Raw genomic sequence first — 24,112 nt, 5'->3', positions numbered from 1 at the left:
CCAGAGCCAGGCGGGGGGGCCCTGCTGGGTGTGGGAGCCAGCCCTCGACCCCTGCGGGAGGGGACGCCTGTGGCAGGCAGGCCGTGCCCGCTCTGCTCGGAGCTGCAGGCCACCCCCTTGTTTCCTGTCTTCCCGCTCCCGGCCAGTGCACATAGTGCTTCTCCTTTGCTCCAGGGTGACACCACGTTCCTTCTGGAGCCCCAGTTTCCCCTTTTGCCCTGTGCAGAGATCAGAGGTCCCCGTTACAAGTGGGGTGACAGTGTAGTGAGTGCTTGGGGACTTGGGCTCTGGGGTAGCATCCGGACCCCGCCACTTCCTGGCTGTGGGGCTCGGGCAGGTTATCCGCAGGATAGCCTACCTCGTCGGGCTGCGGCGAGGATGTGGTCTAGGTGGGGTGCCCAGCACAGTGCCAGGAGAACCCCTGCTCTCGAGCACAGACCCAGCCTAGAGCCTGGCCGAATGGAGAGGGCTCCCCCAGCCCTGGAAACTGTCAAGTGCCATGCACATGGAAAGCGCCATCATTTGGGGGCAGTCAGCACATTCAGAGTGAGAGAATGATCTATTTTTAAGGGCTGGGATCAGCAGTCGTGGGCTACAGTTCACAGATGTTTCCCACTGGGCAAGCCGGCTTTTCACTCTTGCCTTTCCTGTCAATCTTTCCTCTCTGGTTTGCACATGCACACGGGCTCCCCCTCCACGGAGGTCGCTTGAATCTGAAATCATCCCGTGTCTGTGGGCTGCAGGTCTGATAACCCCCGTGGCGCCTCTGTCAAGGATTGATAAACCTCGAAGGATGGGTCAGTTGTTTGCCAGCAGCCAGCAGTGCTTGAGCACTGGCTGAATACTGCGTGGTGTTTCCACAGTGCGCGTTGAGGCGCCACTGGACTAGGGAATGTGCAGCTGCTTTTGAAAGGTCCCAGTGACTGCTGGACTTGCTACCCCACTGTTGCCTCACACCCGTTCAAGTCTGGCTGACATGCAACCCACTTGTAGGCTGGGGCCATTCTGGCTATGGCCTCTCCCCCACCCAGCCCTCATGCCCATCCTGTGCTGGGAGAAGGGGTCCACACATCCCTGGCTGTCAGCTCCTCGGGAGGGACAGAGCGGCTGCGAGTTTGGGCTTGTGGGGTAATTTGGCAGAGCCTTTGTTTGATGACTGTTGATCAAGCCCAGGTGTGCGGACCTAATGTTTACAGAATCCTGCTTGACTCAGGCTGGAATGAAGAAAATAGATATTCAGGGCAGTAGGGAGATGGCACTGGATAATCCAAAAGCCATTTGTTTAGGGCTTGGAGCCAGAGATAAGTAAGGTGCTTTTGCAGATCTCCCTAAATCAGCCAGACAGAAATTCTTTTTAATGTGTGCTTGCAGTGTACATTGGTGGCTCCAGGGACTGAACAGTCCATGAAACTCAGCTCAAACAGCTGTGGACCATCTGGATACTCAGGGCAGACACGGAGGATGCCAAGAATGAAAGGGATCTTGGAGATCCATGCCCATTTTTCAGACGGGAATCTGAAAGCAAGGTCACTTGGTTGGTTTGTGATAGAACTGAGATCAGAATCCAGGGCTCCAAACTGTAAGGGAGTTGTCCTCACACTCTCCTGGTCATTAGAATGATCTGGGGATCCTGTGAATTATGCAGATTCCCAGGCTGTCTCCCCAGAAATTCTGATTTAATAGTGAGGTGGAGAATATGTGTTCTTCGCAAACCGCTCAGAAGGCTCTGGTGAAGTTGGTCTCCTTCATCCTCTGAGATATGTTGCTCTAAAGCAAAGAGCATTTGCTTCTTAGACTGATAGAGAAGTACCTTTGTGTTTCCCAGAGCTGTGTGAGCAGGTCAGCCGCAGTGCAGGGAACAGGTGGGGATGCACACAGCTCTGGGTAAACCCAGGCTTGAAAGCTGGTAGCAAGTAACTGGTGTGTCAGAAGACGTGACAGGCTCACGCTCTCTCTCCTGTAAGGGCATGCCATCTGGATGTGGTGCGGTCCTGGGCAGCCTTTAGGTCACACGCGCCTCTTTGTCCCTGTCTGCAAGCTGGCTCTGATCGTGGTAGAAGGTAATGATCTGCAGGACTGGATTACTGTGAGGATTAGCTTGAGGCACGGAAGCCCAGCCCAGCACCCAGTAAATGGCAGGCTCCCTCATTACTAATTGCTGGGGGAGGGAGGCAGGGCAGGCCTCTGTCTAATGTCTTCATAGAATGAACTTCTGCTGGGGATTTCCTCTGAGGACAGGCATTCTAATTCTGCAGCTTCAGAAAGGGGACAGGTCCTTCCAGCCCCAGGGTCCCCAGAATGCAGTCACCCCCTTCTGTGGAGCAGCTGTCATAGTGGTACCTGGCATGGGGGTGCCTTTCTCTGGCACCCCTCTCCTGCCCCCCACTCCCACTCATGTCCTTGCATCTCTGGGAGGTTTCAGTGATGGGTGAGGTCAGACTGAATAGGGTCTGCTTCTCTCCATTTTCTGAAGATGGAGACTGAGGCCCTCTGAGTCAAAGAAGGCTTGTTCTGTGACCCCTGCCTCTGCCTGTGCAAGGGCCAGAGCTCCCAGCCCCAGCGGGCTGAGGTCCGTACCTGGACTCCCTTCCAGGAGCCAGTGCTGCAGGGAACCAGGAAGCTGCTGCCTCGGCCGGGGCGTGCCACTTCCCTGTCTTGTTCTGGGCAGATTTGTTGCAAAGCAGGTCAGCCTGACCTCCCCCCTGACCATCGGTGCGCCCGATGCTGTGGATGCCGCGCTGGGCACAGCTGGGGAAGAGAGGAGGGCCTCATCTGGCCCCGCTGTCAGCCTGGGGAAGGGAGGGGCTTGCAGGATGGGGCCGTGGGAAGGCCGAAGGTGCGTGCATTCAGGGCACCTTACATGTATGTGTGTCTAGGACACCGTAGCTGGAAAAACACAGCTTCCGAGTTGGGCAAAGAGAGGAGCGGATGGCGTGCTGGGCTGCGGGGAGAGTTCGGGGAAACCTAAAGGAGTGTGGCCCCACGGTTGTGGCACCCTCCCACCAGTGAATGCTTTGCGGCAGCTGGTGTGTGCGGCACACTCAGGCATGTGAGCTGTGTGTTGGTGTGCTGGGTGCACACACACACAGCGGGAGAGTGCTGACCCAGGAGGCCACGATCTGGGTTCAGATCCCAGCTCTGTGGCCACTGAGCTTGGACCTTGGGCAACACACACACACGCCATCTAGCAGGGAGAACACGGCCTTTCCTCCTGCCTTCCTAACCCTGGCGTCTCCGGAGGGCATGTGTGGGCCTGCGGGTACGTGGCATGGAGCAGCGTGGGTCAGGGACAGCCGGCAGCTGGCCTCTGGGCGCCCCGCCGAGGCGGGTGGGAGCGAGGGGGGGGGGGGGCGCCTGTGGCTGGGAGAGGAGCTGGTCCGGTAATGGCTCTAAACAATCCCATCTGCCGCCCGGGCCGCTGGAATTTCTGACGGTGTCCGCCGCCCGCCGAGGGGGCCATGGCCCTCCCCCTGCAGCTGCCGCCTGCTCTTTTGAAGCCGGGCCCTCCCCAGGCCTCTGCTCCCTTGCCCTGGGCCTGCATTCCTTGGCTGCCGGAGGCGCACTTCTGAGAAGGGCCTGGTTCGGGGAGCCTGCGCTCCCACTGTCCAGCCCAGGCCCCCTGCAGGGGGCAGGCCCCGTCAGACCCGCCCGCCCCAGCAGCAGTGGGAGGCCCCACACAGGGCTCCCGGAGCACCCCAGCCCTGAGCAGCACCTTCTACTGCACGCTCCCCTCACCCCCACAATCAGGACCGGGTTCAGGATCGCGACCCTGGGTCTAACTGCAAGGCCAGGCTCTGGAAACACACCCTCTTATGTACCCCAAGACTGAGCGCATGTGATATCCCACAGGATCGGGGCGGGGGGGTACACACGCGAGGACATGCGCTCAGAGCAGTCCCGCCCACCCAGGCAGCGGGGACCGGGGTGGAAGCCGGGCTCGGCCCGAGGCAAGGCTCACCCTGAACCGCTGCACTCTTACCCCCGACTCAGCGCTGGTAAAAGCCAGCATGTGGTTTTCCCTCCACCAGGAGCTTCCTGGCTAGACCCTGCCCTGTGCTGCCCCCGGGGAAGGGGGCCCACACTGCGCGGTCTGACCTCTGAAATGGCTGCGGCATCAGCCATCACCTTGCCCCGGAGGGAACTGTTGGGCTCCCCGCAGCTCCACCAGGAGGTGGGCAGCACCTTTACCTGGAAGCGGAGCTCAGGGGAGCGTGTGGGAGCAGCCTGGTTCCCACTGAGGCAGGAGTGGGGGGGCTTGCCCAGAAAGTCCGGGCAGGAAGGACTGGGTTGGGATGTGAAGGATTACAAAATTTTCAATCCCTGGAGGCTCTGCGGTTTGCTTTTTTCTTAAGACTTTTTCCTATCATCATTCAGTGTTTGTTTGGTTTAGTTTTTTAAAATCAGAGAACAGTGTAAGGCAGGGGTTCAGAAGAGCATGGACTCTGGGGACGGATTGTTTAGACTCACATTTTGGCTCTGTCACTGACTCTGACCCCACATAAGTTATTTAAACTCTCCTAGTCTTCATTCGGGCTTCCCAGGTAGCGCTAGTGGTAAAGACCTTGCCTGCCGGTACAGGAGATGGAGAAGATGGCAAATTGATCCCTGGGTTGGGAAGATCCCCTGGAGGAGGGCATGGCAACCCATCCCAGGATTCTTGCCTGGAGAATCCCATGGACAGAGGAGCCTGGTGGGCCACAGTCCATGGGGTTGCAAAGAGTCGGACACAACCGAAACGACTTAGCACAGCACACAGTCTCAGCTTATCTGTAAGATGAGTATAATAATTGCTTTACTGTGGGACTTTGATAAGATCGTGCATGCCACGTGCTTGGAAAGTGGCAATAGTAAGCATTCCCAGATACTTACTATAACTGTTATTAAAAAGCAAGTCATATCCATTGTAGACAATATGTATGTGAAAAAGGAACAGAGAAAATCACTGCAGTGCCATCACTTTGATATTCTTTATTTGCTTATTTTACTTATCTATTAGTTATGGCTGTGCTGGGTCTTCATTTCTGCGTGCAGGCCTTCTCTAGTTGCGGCGAGTGGGGGCGACTCTGGTTGCAGTGCGTTGGCTTCTCCTTGCAGTGGCTTCTCTTGTTGCAGAGCGTGGGCTCTGGGCGCACGGGCTTTAGTAATTGTGGTGCCTGCGCTCAGCAGTTGCGGCTCTGGGGCTCTAGAGTGCTGGCTCAGCAGTTACGAAGCATGCGTCTAGTTGTCCCATGGATGTGGGATCCTCCTGGACAGACCAGGGATCAAACTTGTGTCCCCCGTGTCAGCAGTCAGACTCTTCAACACGGAGCCACCAGGGAAGCCTTCTGCCTATTTTATTTTTAAATCAATGAGCATGAATAAAAATTTAAAACATACCAAAGGATTTACAGCAAAAGTTTCCTTGATCTGTCTCTTGTGACCTAATTCTCCCCAGTGAAAACCCATGTTATCGATTTCTTAAGAATTTCTTTTGGAGCCCACTCCCTCACCCTCTCCATATGTATAGACATGCTTGTGTGCTAAGTCACTTCATTCGTGTCGGACTCTTTGCGACACTGTAGCCCGCCAGGCTCCTCTGTCCATGGGATTCTCTGGGCAAGAATACTGAAGTGAGTAGCCATGCCCTCCTCCAGGGGATCTTCCTGACCCCGGGATGAAACCTGGGTCTCCTGCATTGCAGGCAGGGTGGCTTAGATGGTTAAGGGTCTGCCTGCAATGCAGGAGACCCAAGTTCTATCCTTAAATTAGGAAGATCCCCTGGAGGAGGAAATGGGAATCCACTGCAGTATTCTTGCCTGGAGAATCCCATGGACAGAGGAGCCTGGTGGGCTACAGCCCTTGGGGTCACAAAGAGTCAGATATGACTGAGCGACTAACTTTCTTTACCACTAGTGCTGCCTGGGAAGCCCGTGTATAGACATACACATACCGTAAGGCAGGAGAGGACAGAGGGTACACTTCCTGTTCTGAGCCTTGCATTGTTCCCCTAAGCAGTAGGTCTTGGGCACAGAGATACCTCACTTTTGTTTACCATTGTACGGTGATGGTGGTGGTTTAGTCCATAAACTGTGTCCGACTCTTGTGACTCCATAACTGTAGCCTGCTGGGCTCCTCTGTCCAGGGGAATTCTCCAGGCAAGAATACTGGGGTGGGTTGCCATTTCCTTCTTCAGGGGATCTTCCTGACCCAGGAATCAAACCCGGGTCTCCTGCATTGCCGGCAGGTTCTTTACCGACTGAGCTAGAGGGAAGCCATTAAATATGTTATGCGGATCCCACAGAAATGGAATTCATGGATCAGTGGGGGAGGGGTATGGAGTGTGTGGGAGTGTGGGGAGGAGGGCCCTCCGCTGCTCTGAACACCCCTCCCTACTCTTGGCTCCTTGGCATGTGCAGATCCTGAATTGTGTGGCATCACTGACCGATCGCCTATCCCAGGAGCCCAGAGGCATCTCTCGTTCCCACCCAGACCTCGGAGCTCAGCCCTAGCCCTTGCAGGCCCAGCCTGTGGAGGGGCCTCCTCCTGCCTGAAAGGGAGGCCAGGGGAGGGGCAGCTGGCCCCTCTTTCCCGAAGAGCTGGCCCCGGGCCAGCATGAGCTCACGCCTGGAGCCAGCCCAGCCTCACTGCCTTGCACCTGAGCTGGCTGCCAGCTCCCCTTTCTCCGAGCTTGGGCCGCTGCACTTGGTCCCAGGCACAGACACGTTCCTGCCAGCCCTGAGGGGCTCCCCGAGGCTGCAACCCCTGGGTGGGGCCCCGGGGAGCAGCCTCCCCTCTGTCCACTGAGGGCGGATCTCCTCTCCTCCTCGGCACCTGGGTTGAGTGTCTTGGCTGAGCTGATGATATTTGTTGATGGAGAGAGGGACTGTTATGGAAATAGTCCCGACCAGTTCAGGTGGAGATGGAAAGCATTTGGTTGCCCAGGCAACGGACAACCTTGGCAGAGTGGAAAAAAGGTTTATGTAAGGAAATTGCCGTGGTTCCCTCTCCTCTGGTAAGCTCTGCCTGCAGACTCCTTCCTCCCTTCTTCCCTGGACACCGGGACAGCGCCAGGGGCAGCTCTGCCCCGTGAGGACTCCACTCCGCTCACAGTTGCTGAGTTCTTGCTGGGGGCCTGGCCCTGTGCACATCTCTGCAGATGCAGAGGGCTGTCATGCCTGACTGTGTGAGACTGTCAGATCTGGAGTCAGATCTCCTGGGTTCACATGCCATTTTGGCCACTCTGCTGTGTGACCTTAAGCAAGTTCCTCAACTCCTCTGTGCCTCACTTTTCTCTCTATAAAGTAGAAGTAGCATTGGTAGCATGTACCTTTCAGGGCTATAGCGGGGATGAAAAGGCATTGGCTTGCATAAGGCACTTGGGATAGTGGTTGGTACATAAAGAAGCAGGTGGTAAGTGCTGTGTTATCATCGTTGCTTACTACCATCATTCTACCAAGATGAGCCAAGCAAATGACAGGTCACTCATGCCCGGGATGGGTGGGCTTCGTCTTGAATCTTTTCAACTGGAGGGCAGAGTTGACTTCTTGGCCCATTGACAGTGGCCAAGCCTAGTGTTTGGGCCTCAGAAACAAACATGAACAACGGTGTCCTTAGAACTGAGGCTCTGGGGCCAATCCTTTCATAAGGGAGGGACTTTATTAAAGTCTTTGAAACATCTCACCCTCATTTTTTTTTCTTCCATAGATTTTTTAAAATTTTATTTATCTGGTTAGTTGTTTTTGGCTGTTTCGGGTCTTCGCTGCCGCGCACGGGCTTTCTCTACTTGCAGCCGCCTGGCCGCTGCTCACGGTGGTACCCGGGCTTCTCCTGAATTCCTTTGGTTTCGGAGCACAGGCTCTGGGTGAGCACATTTAAGTTGTTGTGGCCCACCGGCTTAGTGGCCCCTTGGCATGTAGGATCTTCCCAGACCAGGAATGGAACCGGTGTCCCCTGCATTTCAAGGCAGACTCTTAACCACTGGACCACCAGGGAAGCCCCTCCTATAGATTTTTTAAAGATATTTTGCGGGGAGGCAGATTATTTTTTTTCTGCCCCAGCCTTAGATTGGACTGAATGGTGGGGATGGCCCAGAGAGGTGAGTGGCTAACCCGAGGCCGCACAGCCAGGCGTGGCAGAACTGTCTCTCCCTGTCTTCCCGCACCTCTTCCGCTCAGGTCCAGCCGGGCCGCTGTTTCCCAATGACTGTGCCCGAGGTTCCCCTGCCCCTTCCTGACACCCCCTCCCCCGGGAGCGGGCACAGGTGTGGCTCCCCAGCAACTAAGCGCGGCTCGGCTTGGGAAAGAGGCTGGCTTTGTTGCGGGCCCAGCAGCTGGGGCCGTTTGAGTTTCCATTAAGCTGTTTCCGCGCCTTGGGCGGGAGCAGGAGGCTCGGCATTTAAAGGTCACCCGGCTTTTGAAGCTGCAGTGACATTAATAGCTTGGGAAGAAAACAAGCCTGTACGGGGCGGAGGACAAGGCGCCTCTGTCAGGGCCGCCACCCCCCCGCCCTGCGCCGGGCACTCACACACACACACACACACACACACACTCGGATACTCACACGCACAGCCCCTGACAGCCTCTCTCTGTCTCTTGTCCCCCCCTTCCTTTCTCCCCCTTTGGGGCCTCTCCAGCTCAGAAGCCAAGAAGCTCGGGCAGACTTCCCTGCGCCCTGCCCCCGCCACGGCCGAGGTGACAATTACACAGGGAGACAGATGCCCCGGGCCCGGCGGTCTCTCCACGCATGCAGCCGTCACCCACTTGAGGTTCCCCCAGGACCAGCATCCCGTGGGTCATATGACCTCATTCCAGCCCTGCTGGCCTTTGCAGCCTGGGTTCCTAATGAGACAAAATAAGCCTGGGCCTGGTCTTCTCATACGGGAAATGGAACAGCTGGCAAGCAGGGTGTACCTAGCGTGCTGGTTCTAATCACTCGGTGGTGGCTTGTCCAGAGCGCCAGGTTGAACAGGCTTCTGAGGCCGGGCGGGTTGCAGAGGACAATGCCTCGATGGATTAGTGATGTCTGCCACGGATGCCGGGTAGGAGTGAGTGGCATGTGTGCCTTCTGTTTCCCACCTTGAGAATAAAGTAGCCTGAAACCCTCCCTGTCTTGTATTCTGAGACCCCTGGGGCGGCAGGGGGCTCCCATCCCCTTTAATCATGAGGGAGTGGGGCGGGTGGCCTGGTCCCTGGGGAGAAGCCGCTCTGCGTTCCCTTTCCTGGGAGCAGCTGTGGCCTGAGCCCTCGGACCCCACCTAGTGGCCTGGCACGGCTGTGCCGCTGGGCTGGGCCCAGAGCTGATTAGGCAAGAAGGGACAGCGCGTCCCTCTGATGGCTGGGATCACAGCAGCTCACACAGATCACAAGATCTGGCCTGTCCCTCAGCCCTGGGGGTTTTCAGAGAGGAGAGCTGGGGGCGTGCAGGGACATGGCCGGCCTTGGATAGTCGCTCCAGAACGACAGAAGAATCAATGGGGGGGTGGGAGTTGGGGGTGATGTAGAACAGCGCTGGCCCCAGGGCCTCTGGCCTCCCCGCTCTGCACCTCCTCCTGAGGCCTCCTGTGCTAAGCACCACCTTTTGGGGTTGAGTCCTGGCCCTCCCAGGAGGCAGTAGAATTTCGATTCGGGTCTTGAAGGGGGGTCGACCTCCTGCCCTCTGGAGCTGTCGTTGGCTTGGAAAGACCGGCCTGCCATCAGCCTGGTGTGCCAGGGAGGAGGCCCTCAGGCCAAGTGGTGGGAGCGCAGGTACCTGAACTGCGTCTTGGGGATGTCCTGGCCTCGATCACTTCGTCTGTGAGGTGGGGCAGTACTGCACACCCTGTGTAAGTGATAGGTTTGCTGTGAGCACTAAATGAAAACGGGCTTTGGAGGAGAACGGGCTTTGGAAATGAAGAAAGCACCCCGTCCCTACGATTGCAATGAGCTGGGGGAGGAAGATGGGACGAGAACCCACAGGTGCCGCGCTCCCAACCTCTTTCCTTCCCGTCTTTACTGTCCGCCTGATAAGTTATGTTGGAGCTGCTGTTGGACATCTGTGTGGAGGCAGCAGGTTGGCCATGCAGGTGTGGGGGTGAAGGGTGTGTTCCTGGGAGACGTCGCGGCAAGAGAAATTTGGGAGGCAGCATTCAGCCTGTTGTCAATGTTCAGTCGCTCAGCCGTGTCCGACTCTTTGCGACCCCGTGCACCGCAGCAGGCCAGGCCTCCCTGTCCCCCACCGTCTCTCGGAGTTTGCCCAAGTTCATGTCCATTGCATTGGTGATGCCATCTCATCCTCTGACGCCCTCTTCTCCTTCTGCCCTCAATCTTTCCCAGCATCAGGGACTTTCCAATTTGGCATGTAGATGGTATTTAATGATGTGGGACTAGATAAGATCACTCAAGGTGGAACTGTAGCTCTGGAAAAGGGCCATGACCTGGGCCGGAGGTCACATCATCCTGTCTCTTCAGGTGCTTCCTATGTTCAGTTACCTGTGTAAGTTCTATCACAATACCCCTTCCACGTAGGTGTTATCTCAACTTTGACAGGAGGAAGCCGAGGTTTAGAGAAGTGAAGTGATTTCTCAAAGTCACACAGCTTTTCCAGGACCAGGCAGAACTGGGACTGGGATTCTGGCTCCTGGACTCTCCCCTTCCCCATGTGGGCCCTACCTGGACCCGCAGGAGACTCGCTGGGATGACCTTGGGCGAAGTCAGGAGAATGACTCTTGGGCGGCTGGCCCACCTCCCTGGGCCAGGCCTGGAATGACTCAGGCCTTGGCTGTCTGCACACGCTTGGAGGGAAGCTTGGCTGCCTGCCGCCCCTGCCAGGCCTGGGTTCCTCTCTGGGGAGGTTGGACGGCCTGGCTCCCCAGGGCCTGGGGGAGGACAGGTGTGGGGTTCTGCCTCCGAGTCCCCAGGCTGCTCACAAGCTGTGAGTTCAGGCGATCTTTTGAGCCTGCCTCCAAGGTGTCTAACGGGCTCGGCAGGTTTGATTCACTTCCTTTTTCAGCAGTCAGGAGTTATCGCCCTCTGTTTCCTTGCCAGTGCCCTGTAGCAAGATTCAGAGAGGTGGAGGAGTGATTTCCTCAAGGTCACGGAGCTGGTTCTGGGGTGGAGCCAGCAGATCCCCTCCCTGCACCCACCTCCAGAGCTGTCTGGGTCCCCTTTCCTGTGTGGAATGGTAGTCTGGCTGGGCCCAGTCTCCTGAGCCTTTCTGAGGCTCTGGGGCTCTTAGACTTGCAAGCCTGACTTGGCATTTTAGGTTCTTAGGATGCGAGTGCCTAATTTTGGCCTCTTTACATGCTGGCTGTGTGGCTTTGTGCAAGTTATCTGACTTCTCTGAATTGGTTTCCATAGCTATGAAACGGGGATGATAGCATCTGTCTCTGGAGTTGTAAAAGATTACATGTGAAAGCACTGGCCTAGCTTGTGAGCCTGTCTCCTGCCTTAATTTTCCCATGTGTTTTAAGTGGCTTTTCATTTCAGCTGTGCTGGTTGCAGACGGCAGCCTGGCATAGATGACTCTGACCCGAGACAGTCCTTCTCCTTGCTCCCAGCCACGCTGGCCAAGCCCCAGTCCTGACCTCAGCTTCTGCATTTGAGCTCAGTGAGGGGCGGGGGCTGGGTGGTGGTGCCCGGAGAAGCAGGAGCTCTCACATCCTCGCCTGTGTTAATTAAAGGCATCCTGGTTTGGGAAGTCCATGGGTCCTATGAAAATGGCATTTCTGCACATCACATCCTGTTTCCCTGTGTTTTCCATTACTGTTTAGGAGCCACCTTCTACTCATCCACAGAAACACCCTTTGATGGAAAAGTTAAGGCTTTGCCACTTCTCGCACTATGTCTTGGGCATCTCCTCTGGTCTTGGGTCTCATCTCTTCATCTGTAATGTGGAGCAGCCTATGGGGCTGGCTTAGAGTTGTCGCTTGTTTACATGTCAGGGCAGACACGCAAAAATGCTCTTTTTCAAGGCTTTACACCGGGGGTAAATGGAAGTGGCTGCTGGGGCTGTGGGGTCTCCAGCTGCTCAGGGAAGCCCGGCCTCCCCCAGGGCTGTGAGGATCGGGATCGCCTTCCTGAGGGCTGACAGAATTCTGGGGGTTGATACCCAGATGCAGGGGAAGGCTCCCCTCGAAGCCCCTACCCCATCGGCCCCGGGATCACTTGGCTGGGATGCCAAGTGCCCCTGGCTCTGTGCCAGCCTTCTGGGGCAGTAGCAACGACAGTCACGCAGCTAACCACTTTCCAGGCAGGGTGCTCGGGATCATCCTGTTAATTCTCACTGAAGCCCCATTCATAAAGGTGAGGTCCTGGGCACAGAGAGGAGAGGGTGCATGGACGAGGTCCCGCCGCTGGAGTGGCAGAGAGGAGAGGTGCAGCCTGGGGCTGAATCGGGGCACTTACTTAAATAGTAGGAGGGTGAGAATGCCTCGTGGGGGCTTCCCGACACTGAGGCCCAGAGGCCGAGCGACCTGTCAGGAGGGCTGCTGATGGGGAAAACATGGTCCCCGTCATCTCCCTTCTTCCTCTGTCGGGGTGGATCAGGTCCTGGCCTCTTTCTCCAAGGTACTGCCTTTTGGCAACGTGAGAACTGGGTCCCTCAATCTCTCTTGCAAATTACTCGAGGGGGAGGCTGAAGGTGGCTTTGCTCCAGAGGCATTAGCACCAGGCACTGACCCCTATGTGTGATGACACCAGACAGCAGACTGGCAGTCCTGGTCTGCCACCCCGGCCCCCAGGGCACTGGCTTCCGGGGCCTCCTGGCCCTCGGGCCCTCGTTGGAAGCCTCAGGGCACGTTTCCAGAACCCAGGACAGACAGCCACCAGGGTGGAGCCCCACTTTGGAGGACATTTTGGCAGCGTCCCCTGACCTTCCAGTGTGTTGGGGTGATGGGAGGCGTGGCTGTGGGGCACCGGAGTGTCCGAAGCTGGCCGTGGGAGGCCACGTCATACTTGGCTGCCTTCCTGTGTTCGTTCTCATAACAGATTTCTTGGACTGGCCATTTGAGGTCATGCCTCTGTGCTTCCTCATGAGATGGCTTTGGCCTCTCTGATCTGTGACTCGCTCATCTAGGCAAGAAGTGGGGTGGAGGAGGCTGGATAATAAATCATATTTAACTCAGTCATCAGACTCCTACTCAGGCATTAAAAATCATGAAGTAGATCTCTGTGTTCTGACATAAGGAGATGGCTACAATCGATTATTAAGTGGAAAAAAACAAGTTTGCATAGTAGAATTTATGGTTTGATCACATTTGAGTAAAGTGAATTCATGTATATGGTAGTACATGCATAGAAAAAAGTATCTAGATGTAGGTGTGTCCTGTGCTGTTTTCAGTGGCTTCAGTCGTGTCCGACTCTTTGCGGTCCATGGACTGTAGCCTACCAGGCTCCTCTGTCCATGGAATTTTCCAGGCAAAAACACTGGAGTGGGTTGCCATGCCCTCCTCCAGGGGATCTTCCCAACCCAGGGATTGAACCCACATTCTTTACCGCTGAGCCACCGGGGAAGCCCAGATATAGAGTGTTAACTGGTTTTCTCTGCGGGTGGGAGGCGATGATAGTTCTGTTAACATCAGTGTCCGGAGGCTGCCTGGGGCCCATGTGCTTCTAGATTTGAATACAGCCTGCTTCCCTGGGACTAGGCAGACACCCACCCAGCAAGTCCCAGAACAGGAGACCCAGACAATTTCCACGTCCCTCGGAGGAGGTGGAGATCTGAAGGACATAAAAATCTCAGCACAGGGGCACTGGAAGGGCTAAGGGGACCATATGATCCCATTTTACCTGTGAGAGGACTGACCTAAAGAAGGTGCCAGTGGCAGGGATGGGTCCTCTGACCTTGGGGTGACGGTGGGCACTTCCACTGCCCCTTCCACACCCTCTGTTCTAGTTTTCTTTCCATCATCACTTAACTGTTGAGATCATGGCGAGGAAGAGCCTCGCACTGTTTTGCTCACACTGGCATTTATCTATCAGCTGTTAGGATGATGACCTAACATTAGAGAAGTGTTAGGAATATCCTTTGATGCAACAGTTCCTTAAAATAAAGCTGGCACTTTTCTACAATTAGCAAAATTACTGTACATCCTGGGATCAGCCTAAGTCAGAACTTGATGGTTTTAGACACAGTCAACACTCAGTTGACGGCACTAACAGAAATGTGACCTTGGTAGTGATTGACACCCTGGTTCTGAGTGGGCTGCCGCAGGTTTCAAGGAGGTCTGTGCAAAACGGGAGGTGCGATGGTGGGGCCCTGAGGGTGGGAGGTGTGGCAAGCAGAGACTGGATGGGGCTGGAGACCAGAGCAGGGCACCGCCAGTGTGGAAGCCGCGTGCCCCAGTCACATCCCCGCAAGGGCTGGGGAGTGTGCATAACGGGTGAGACCAGTGGCTGAGAGGCCGCAGGAAGAAGTACAAGTGTGAGTCACTCAGTCACGTCCGACCCTTTGCGACCCCATGGACTGTAGCTCTGTCCATGGGATTCTCCAGGCAAGAATTCTGGAGTGGGCTGCCATTCCCTTCTCTAGGGGATCTTTCCAACCCGGGGACTGAACCCCTGTCTCTGGCATTGCAGGCAGATTCTTTACCACCAGGGAAGACCCTCGGGGGCCACAGTCCTGGGTTCAAATCCCCACCGTCTCCACTTTCTCAGGTCTGTGCCTCAGTTTTCCCATCTGCATAAGGGGGATCTAAGCACCCACCTCATAGTGGTGTCATGAGTTAACCGGCAGGAAAATATGTAGGATGTGAGTGAAGTGAAGTCGCTCAGTCATGTCCGACTCTTTGTGACCCCCATGGAATGAAGCCTACCAGGTTCCTCCATCCATGGGATTTTCCAGGCAAGAGTACTGGAGTGGGTTACCATTTCCTTCTCCAGGAGGTCTTCCGGACCCAGGGATTGAACCCAGGTCTCCCACATTGTGGGCAGACGCTTTACCGTCTGAGGCACCTAAGCCCTTGTTAATTGGGAAAGAGCTATAGCTGTGTAACTACCACGGGTGGAGAGAAAGCAGAAAGAAGCAGTTCTCCCGAGGGCGTGGCCCTGGGGTGGGGAATCGCCCTAACCCCCTTGTTTACCACCCCGAGCTGGAGTGGGTTGCGTTCCCGCTGACTCTGTCTCCCTCGGTTTCAGGTGGGATGGTCCGTGGAGCCGGCCCCAGGATGCTCCCCGGGTGTGGATGACCGAGCCGCCAGCCCCCTACGGATGCCGCGCCCCAGTCTTCTGACCCGGGGACCCCGCCCGGCGCGGGCCTGAGCTTCCCAGCAGCCACGGCGCAGGGACCCGGGGGAAGGGGCTCGGCGCCGGCGGGAAACATTCTCCCCCAGCGACTCGGCAAGATGACCAGCCTGTTCCGCCGGAGCAGCGGCGGCGGGGGCGGCGGGGGCGCGGCGGGCGCTCGCGGGGCCGGGGCCGGGGCGGCCGCCTCGCAGGAGCTCAACAACAGCCGGCCGGCCCGCCAGGTGCGCCGCCTCGAGTTCAACCAGGCCATGGACGACTTCACCACCATGTTCCCCAACATGGACTACGACATCATCGAGTGCGTGTTGCGCGCCAACAGCGGCGCCGTGGACGCCACCATCGACCAGCTGCTGCAGATGAACCTGGAGGCGGGCGGGGGCGGCGTCTACGAGGACAGCTCCGACTCCGAGGACAGCATACCCCCAGAGGTAGGGGCACGGCCCCGATCGATCCTTCAGCAGGAGCTCCAGCAACTAGTTTGAACCTCTTAGAGGACTTGAGTTATACTCCTGTCTGGGTTCCACCTCTGGAAACTGGTACCCAAGTCAGCCCAGTGGCCTTGGTTTCTGGGCAAAAATCAGGCAGCATCTTCTCAGAGCTGTGCCAGGCACTTGCCAGCCCCTGGGTCAGGGGTCATCAGAGTCAAGGAGCTTGTTCAAAATGTAGACACGTGGGTCCCACCCCAAAATACCGAATCCCCTCTCCAGACTGGTGCTGTCTGGTCTGTATGTTTGGAGTCTTGTTGCTGCTAAGTCGTGTCAGTCGTGTCCGACTCTGTGTGACCCCATAGACGGCAGCCCACCAGGCTCCTTTGTCCCTGGGATTCTCCAGGCAAGAACACTGGAGTGCGTTGCAATTTCCTCCTCCAGTGCATGCGTGCACGCTAAGTCGCTTCAGTCATGTCCGACTCTGCGACCCCATGGACAGCAGCCCTCCAGGCTCCTCTGTCCACAGGATTCTCCAGGCAAGAACACTGGAGTGGGCTGCCATTGGAGTCTTGGGATATCCACTTAGGCCAGAGCAGAGTCTCCGCCCTCATCAGAGTTCACGGTCCCAGGAGGACTAGAGGCAGATGTCCAGCAGTGGCAGTCCACAGGAGTGAGTGCTCAGATGGGGAGAATGGAGGAAGCAGAGAGGGAGAAATGGCTGCCCAGAGGAGGGGTGAAGAGGAGGCAAAGGTGTGCAGACAGAGCGAACAGCTTGTGCAGAGGCGGGATAGAGCAGGAGCCCTTAGGAGCTGGCAGCAGGGCCTCTCAGTTTCCTCGAGTGAGCAGAGAGCAGCATGCCTTGCAGCTGACAAAGAAGGGAGAATGTTCTAGAGCAGCAGGAACCACGGGAGATGGGTGACACATCAGACTTGTGAGCTCAGTTCCTTTGCCGGAAGCATGAGGGATACTCAAGCAGTTGTTTCCTTTCTTCAGGAAGGTGGCTGGGGGAGAAGGGACCCACCCACTGCCTTGGCCCACCTGCTGGGTGTGGCCAGGCCTCCGTGACCCCTCCAAGAGTTCACATCTGGCCTCCCATCCTTGGTAGGACCTGCAGTCCTGGGCCCAGAAGGGGCACCTGGAGTCTTTGAGAAGAGAGTCACTGCCTGCAGGGGAACCTGGCATGTAAAGCCATGGATAAGACGGAACGACCCAGCAGAATGGATTCAGCTCTGCTCTTCACTGAGTCCCAGCCTGGGCCAGGCATCATCCTATATGCTTTAGATGTATCATCACTTCAAACCTTCACACACTTCATGAGGTGGCATTATTATTATCCCGTTTACAGTGAGAAACCTAGACCTAGATGTGGCCTCAGAGTCCTTCTGAACACAGACCTGCATGTGGCCGTTCTCCGTTAATCAGAGTCATCCTGCTGGGCAAAGCCCCCTCACTCTTCCTCCTATCGGGGTGCTGCCTGGGTGTTCTCTCTTTGGGTGGAGGAGAAGCTCTGTGGGCAGTGACATCTGGCTCATCCCTGTGTCACCTGCAGCACCCAGGACAGTCATTGTACATAGCAGGCACTTGGGGAGTGTTTGTTGAATGAGTAAATGTTGTTGCTGTCTTTGCACAGCTTTCTTTAGTCTCTTTTCCTGGGAGAGCACACCTTGGCTCTGCTTGGATCAGCCAGTGGATCCTCTTTGCAAAGAGGAGGGGTGTGTGTGTATGTGTGTGTGTGTTTGCAGATACCACCTTTAATTCTGAGCTGGAAGGAAAGTTCTCTGCAAACACTGACCCTTTCCACAGTCTCATTTGTCCTGACAGTCTGGCAGGTGGGATAGTGTTTCCCCCGTTGTTCACAGCACCCACAGCCCCATGACCCTCTGTAGAAGTCCCCTGATGCCCTCGCTAGGCCTGCGCTGTGTGTGCTTCTGTTTTTCTAAGTATCTGGCTTTCCAGATGGAGCCCCTTCTCAGCAGCCCCCTTGGCGGTTTCCCCAGCCCTCATCTTTGGAGCTCTGCGTGGGCCCGTCGGCAGGCGGTTCCTGAGCCAGCGGAAAGTGCTGCGGAAAATTTATGAGCAGCAGCTGGGCTGACAATAACTGCTGACTGGAAAAAGCCCCCTCTCTCTGGAGGCTGATGAATGGTGGGCTGGCCTGAGGGGTATCCTCGCCACAGAGAAATGTCTCCCGTCAGATAAATGGCCTGGACCTTGGCCCCCAGAGCACCTGGCAGGCATCCATCACCCACATGGGGCTAAGCCGGGAGGCCAGGGAACCAGAAACTTCAGCACCTTTAGAGCCAGAAGGACAGCCTCACTGTGGCTCTCGTGGCATTGCGGGGGAAGGGGGAGGCCAGAAGCACGACTGGGGTCACTTCTCCCCGAAGACTGGGGGTCAGCCTTTCCGGAGTGTGCCTGGGCTGCTCTCTGCCTTCTGGCTTCATCCTGCTCCAGGAGCCTCTGATGGGCGTCTGGTTCGTGGAGCCCCCGGAGGCCGCGCTCAGGGGCAGGAGCGGCTGAGGAAAGAGACCTCACCGCCCCCTCCTGTGTGGAGGCCTGAGGGGCAACTGCTGCGGGCCTCAGTCAGAGGGACCCCCAGCAGCTTCCCTCTGGGAACAGTCTCAACGGAACTCGCCCCTCCTCAGCCGTCTGACCCAGACTGGCTTCAGTGGGGCCAGGCCAGGCCTCCACCGAGGGGCGGCGGTGGGGTTGGCCGGGGGCCCCAGCTTGGAGCCCCGTCCCTTAGAGCCGTGGTCTGCCAGGGACCAGGACTGGATCTTACGGTGCTCTCACTCGCTCTTCTTTTCTTGTGGAAATTCGGGGTAAGGAGAGCAGTGGCCCGAAAGGCAGCTACCGTCTTTTTTTTTCCTGCAAAAGCATCTGTTTAAATACTTTCCGCCTCAAAAGAAAGAACGTTAGTGCATTCCAGAGCAGGAGGCCTCCTTGGGTCAGGCTGGCTGGCTGTGTATGAAGCGTGGCAGTGTGTGTGCGATGGCGGTATGGTGGTGAGCACAGATGCCGCCTGAAACACGAGGCAGTGTGTGTATGTGTGCATGCATCCTTGCTCACCCAGCCTCCTGCCCGCCGTGGTATCCTTTTTGAGACCGAGTGCCCGAGAGTGGCTGGGCGAGGCCAGGGGCGTGCAGAGGCGTCTTAGTGGTGACTTCTGCAGACTCACTTGGGATTCCGACTTGGGGCCAGTTGACAGGCTCCGAGCCCTTCATGAGTCCTTTGGTCTTGGAGGTGAGATAGGCGCAGAGTTGGGGAAGGGGCGGGGACTGTGTGACCTGGGCCTTCCTCTGGCTCTAGACTCCCCTGGAGAAGGGTTCAGATCAGCCCGTACAGCAGGAGCCTGGCCTTTGCCCAGCATTTGGCCTCGCTTGCCCCCTTTCTCTGGCTCCTGGATGAGGAGAGGAATCCATGATGAAGGGCCTAGGCCCGCACTTTGCTGGTCTCTGCCCTGAGAATCCAACCTGGGTGTGCCGGCATTGTGTCTGAAGGAGAGACTCCTGCTGTAGACACCACATTCAAGTTAGAGACTCAGTTCTAGAAACAGTGTGTGGCTTTTGCCATGTTCATCAGTCAGCCTGTGCCTCAGTTTCCTCATCTGTAAAATGGGGGTGATGATCCATATCCTACTCTGCCAAGTTGTTTGGGCTTAAGGTGAGTTAATCGATGTGGAAATTCTTTGAGAGAGGATGGGAATGATGTTAAAGCTATTTACCAAAAGTAACACATGAACAGAAGAGTTCACAAGGCCCAAGCAGGCAGCTCAGTGAAGTTTCATCAGCACCAGGATCAGGAAGCATCAGCAGAGCCTGGAATGCCCCTTCTCAGCCTCCCCATCCCCAGAGGCCACACTGCTCCAGCTGTGATCCCTGTGAAGTTGTTTTCCCTGGTTTTGAACCTTACTTGGATGGCTCTGAGCATTCCTCTGGGGACATGTGCATTCACGTCTGCTGTGTGTGTTGGAATCGTGGGCTCAGAGGTAGCCTATGTGCTGAGTGCCAGTGCAGGAAGCCAGACAGTTCTGCAGAGCGGTGGTTGTATCACTTTCCACTCCCACCAGCAGTAACGGAATTCCCTGACTATACATCCTTGCCCACGCTTGATGTTTTGTCTACATGTTATTCAGTTCAAGGAAGGGTTGTTAATATTTCTTTCTTGTCTCTGATGCAGATTTTGGAGAGGACCTTGGAACCCGATAGCTCTGACGAGGAGCCCCCGCCTGTGTACTCCCCACCTGCCTACCACATGCACGTGTTGGACAGGCCTTACCCACTGGCTCCCCCCACTCCACCTCCCCGGTAAGAATCTCCCCCCAGAGTGCAAGGCAAGGGGCAGGAGGACCGGGGTTGGGATTGAGTACAAGCCCAGAGGGCAGCTTGGCTGGGTCCCTCTGTATTCCACCCAGAACAGGCTTCTACTGCAGCAAAATGCATTTTAGCTAGAACTCAAGGAGAATTTTCAAGCTCTAAGGATTCCAAGAACAGACATCTACTGAATTCGTACTCTGGGCTAGGCGCTATCCTGAATGCCGGCAGGTCACAGAGTTAAACAAGGCTCAGCCTTCACTTTCTGGGAGTTTATAGTTGAGAGAGATGCAGAGTGGGGATGACAGACACCTGGAAGGTGTACCGACGCTTCCCCTCCTGTGCCCATGGCAGACATCACTAATTGATCACCGTGCTCTTGCTGGCTCAGTTAAGACGGAACCTCAGAATCCTCTGTAACACAGGGCTCACTCCCAGTCATCAGTAATCAATGACGTGGATATCTGGGGTTCTAGGGAGATTGTGGGGATTTTTAAGCAGTAGGAACAAGTAAGTCTCTTTTTCTAGGGTAATTTGATAATCGGAAGCAGACAGTAGACTGCTAGGTGCCTGGAGACTTTTTCCAGGTCAGGGACTCTGTAATTTAGAAGTTTAAAATGAAGCTGGTCTCTGAAGTGCTTGTATTTCTGGACTCTGTGCTTGAGGTGGGGCTTCTGGTATCCTTGCCTGGGAAATCCCATGGACAGAGGAGCCTGGAAGCCTGCAGACCACAGGGTCACAAAGAGTCGGACACGACTGACCGACTAACACACTTTCCCTGGTGGCTCAGATGGTAAAGAATTCGCCTGCCAATGCAGAAGACTCGGGTTCGATCCCTGGGTCGGGAAGATCCCCTGAAGAAGGAAATGGCAACGCACTCCAGTATTCTTGCCTGGAGAATCCCATGGACAGAGGAGCCTGGCAGGCTGCAGCTCATGGGGTTGCAGAGTTGGATATGACTTAGCAGCTACACAACAGCAGCAGGCGTTTGAGGTGGCTGTTGGAGCCCAGGCTTCTCTTTGTCCTGGAGCTGCTCATCCTGAGAATGACTGAGGCCTGGGATGAGGAGGGGAGGGGGGACATGATAGGACAGGAGACTTGCTCCGAGGGATCTTGCCTTCTGGGGATCCTGGTAGTCCCAGGCAGTAGTAGTGGAAAACTTTGTGGTCATACAGGCATAGCTAACAATAACAACTCCCATTATTAAGCCCCCTTCAAATGCCAGAAAATGGCAAGGTTCTTTACCTATACCACAGCTTTCAAATCATCTAACAACTTGTGAGGTAGGCACTGGTGTCGTCCCCATATTATAGATGAGCAAACTGAGCCCCAGAGAGGTTTCATAACTTCCCTAAGACCACAGAGCTGGAACCTGAACCCAGGTCATTCTGACTCCAGAGCCAATAAACGCCATCCCCTGCTGTGTCCTGTCATCCCCTAATGAGAAAAACCTCTGTGATTGTAGCTCAGGGAGCGGATAGTGGCCTGTGAAGTTGTTGGGAGTGGGGAGCATTGTTTGAAGTCAGGGACAGAAGCAGAGCCGAGGCTGTAATGAGGGAGGCATAGGTGGATAGTCTGGGTGAAATCCTGGTAGGACTTGCAGCCCAGGATGGGTCACGATGCCCAGGGCTAAATGATTTTCCTTTGACATTTTTTTTAATATTCCAAGATGCTTTTGCAAAAAAAAAAAAAAAATAGTTCAGTTTCTATTAGGCAGAATAGTTCTACCTGTTTTTCAGAAGGGAAAACTAAGCCCATCAGAGACAGCATCCCACTGTAAACTGGCACGGATATCCTAGCTGCATCCTTCTCTCCCTCCCCGGGTATCGTCGGTGGAGGAGGGCAGAGGTCATGCAGCCTGGTGATAGGAGCCCCAGTGGGGGACAAAGTGGCCTCCGCACTAGACCAAGGTTCTGGAAGCCTCACTCACACCCTGTGACTTTGGACGAGCTACTGCCCTTGCCTGAAGTTCAGGGGCCTGACCTGGACAGGAAGGCTTTGCTGGGCTGGGGGTGGATCCAGGGAAGAGAGCCTGTGAGCTGTGGAGTCAGACGAGGCCATGTTCTCCCCACCTCCCCCTCCCTCAGCCGTCTAACTCCTGATTCTTGAGGTGCCTTTGGCTCGCTGCTTACCCTCTCTGGGCTCCATTTGCCTCATCTGTGAAATGGGAACACTCATCCCCGTCTCAGCACTCTGGTGAGGGTTGAACGAGATGCTGTGTGTGGGACACTTAGCACGGGCGCAGGTATGAACCAGACATGTCAGCAGCCGTCCCACCCGGCCGCACAGCGGGCCTCTGAGGTCAGCTCTGCCGGTGAACACGGAGACAAGGCTTAAGGCTGCCCCCAGAGGCTGGTGTTCAGAAGAAGCAGGCCCCACCTCTGAACACCTGCCACGTTGCCCTGGGCTGGCCCTGCTAGGCCCAGATGGCCCAGATTCCCACCCTCACCCCCGCCCCAGGGCCTCATGCAGTCTCTCCACCCAGGACGTGCATTTCTAGCTTTTAGGAGCCATCTGAAGCGGACAGGTGCTGAGCCGTGTGTGATACAGAGGCGAGGACCCTGCTACCCTGACCTCCCAGGGAGATGGGAGTCTGGGGGCGGGAACAGACAGGGCAGCCCAGGGAAGGCGGCAGAGGAGCCGAGGTCCAAGCTGCAATCTGCCGAAGCGGAACAGGAGGGCACTCCAGGCAAAGGCAACAGCACACGCAAAGAAAGGCCTGGAGGCAGGAGACAGGGCGCCATCCGAGAGAACTCCAGGAAATGTGAAAAGGCCTGGTGAGACTGAGAGGCCGGCAGACAGTGGAAGCCCGCCTGGGTGCTCCAAGGAGCTCTCACCTTATCCTGCACCCAGGGGTTCAAGAAGGAGGGTGGCGGGATCATGTTAGTTTTTTTTTTTTTTTTTTCCATTTATTTTTATTAGTTGGAGGCTAATTACTTTACATCATTAACGGTAGTTTTTGTCATACATTGGAATGAATTAGCCATGGATTTACATGTATTCCCCATCCCGGTCCCCCCTCCCACCTCCCTCTCCACCCGATCGTGTTTTAAGCATCTTCTGGCTGCTGGGGACCATCAGAGTTGAGTTGGGGAGGGGGGGGCGGAGGGCAGGAATGGCCTGGCTCCTTTCTGCCACCTCCAGGCACTGGACTGCCTTTGAGACCAAAGGTGGAGCAGGGTTTGGGAGCTGCTGGGGTGCAGAGAGGCAGGGAGCATGCCTGGAGTACTGGGACCCCGGGGCCCAGGTTGCACCAGGAGGATCTCTGTGCCCGGGGACAGGCCTGGCCCCACCTGGGCCTCCTTGCCTTTACCAAAAGTCTTGCTTGGAAGGCTTGTCGCTGAAATCCTGGGCTCTGATATTCTTCGGGTAAGCCTGGGGGTCTGAGCCTGTTGGCACTTGGAGTTCTAGTTCTGGGTGCAGAGGCAGAAACTCTGGGCCAGAAGAGCCTTCCCAGCCTTCCCTCTCCTTTTCTTCCCCCAGCCTGTCCTTGCCTCTTTCTCCTGAATGAAAGACTGGCTCTGAAGCCCCAGCACCCCTCCTCACAGGCCACCTGCTGTTCTTCTGTTGAAATTACAGCCTTGGAAGTTTTCGTTTGCCTCTCAGCTCATTTCTGACATTCCTTTCCGACCACAAAGGAGGTGCCTGGGCCGCCTGTGCTCAGGGCCCCCCCTGGCTCTGCAGCTGTGGGCTGACCTCATCTCAGCCTGAGTCAGGGCAGGGGGCTCAGCCAGCCCCCTCCTCCAGGGCCAGAGGCCCAGCATCTAGGCGCCCTCAGCCTCCAGCTCCTTGCCCCCTCCCCACTTGGGTGCTCAGTAACAAATGGCTGCAGGGGGCCAGCTGCAACTCTGGGGCGCTCTCCAGGGCTTACCTGGGTGACTCTGGGTGTGGTTGAGTTGGGGTGGGCACCCATGTCCCAGTGAAGACCCTGAAACTGCAGGAAGGGTGGTGAGGCTGGAGGCGATTTCTCCAGGGTGCCGGGAGTAGGGGGGTGGGGTGGGGTGCAGGCTGAGGGGTGGTCTGGCCCTTGGAGCAAAATGAAGTTGCCAACTCTGTCGGGAGGCGGAGAAGTGATGAAGCAGGAAACGCGCCCAGATTCGGAGTCCCCGGCTGCGATGCAGCCCCCCCGCCCCGCCCCTCTGGAACATTCCTGCGTCTGTACAGCAGAGGGGCCCGG

The 24,112-nt window shown here is 56.3% G+C and overlaps 1 protein-coding gene across 5 annotated transcripts in view; it reads left to right on the top strand.

Moving 5' to 3' along the window:
* Nucleotides 1–24,112, top strand: part of CUEDC1 (CUE domain containing 1) — an 84,107-nt gene that overhangs the window by 47,031 nt on the left and 12,964 nt on the right. For 4 of the 5 annotated variants that reach the window (XM_070478506.1, XM_070478510.1, XM_070478508.1 and 1 more), the window contains exons 2-3: nucleotides 15,090–15,625; nucleotides 19,802–19,929. In XM_070478506.1, the coding sequence (XP_070334607.1) occupies nucleotides 15,296–15,625; nucleotides 19,802–19,929 (458 nt within the window). In that variant the 5' untranslated portion in view covers nucleotides 15,090–15,295. Of the gene's footprint in view, nucleotides 1–14,531; nucleotides 14,610–15,089; nucleotides 15,626–19,801; nucleotides 19,930–24,112 lie in introns of all 5 variants that reach the window. The other variant, XM_070478507.1, reaches the window with a different exon arrangement.

This window comes from Odocoileus virginianus, chromosome 17, assembly GCF_023699985.2.
Source record: "Odocoileus virginianus isolate 20LAN1187 ecotype Illinois chromosome 17, Ovbor_1.2, whole genome shotgun sequence".
Taxonomy (NCBI): domain Eukaryota; kingdom Metazoa; phylum Chordata; class Mammalia; order Artiodactyla; family Cervidae; genus Odocoileus; species Odocoileus virginianus.
The sequence above is the reverse complement of the archived record's forward strand: the minus strand, read 5'-3'. Positions and strand labels throughout refer to the sequence as shown.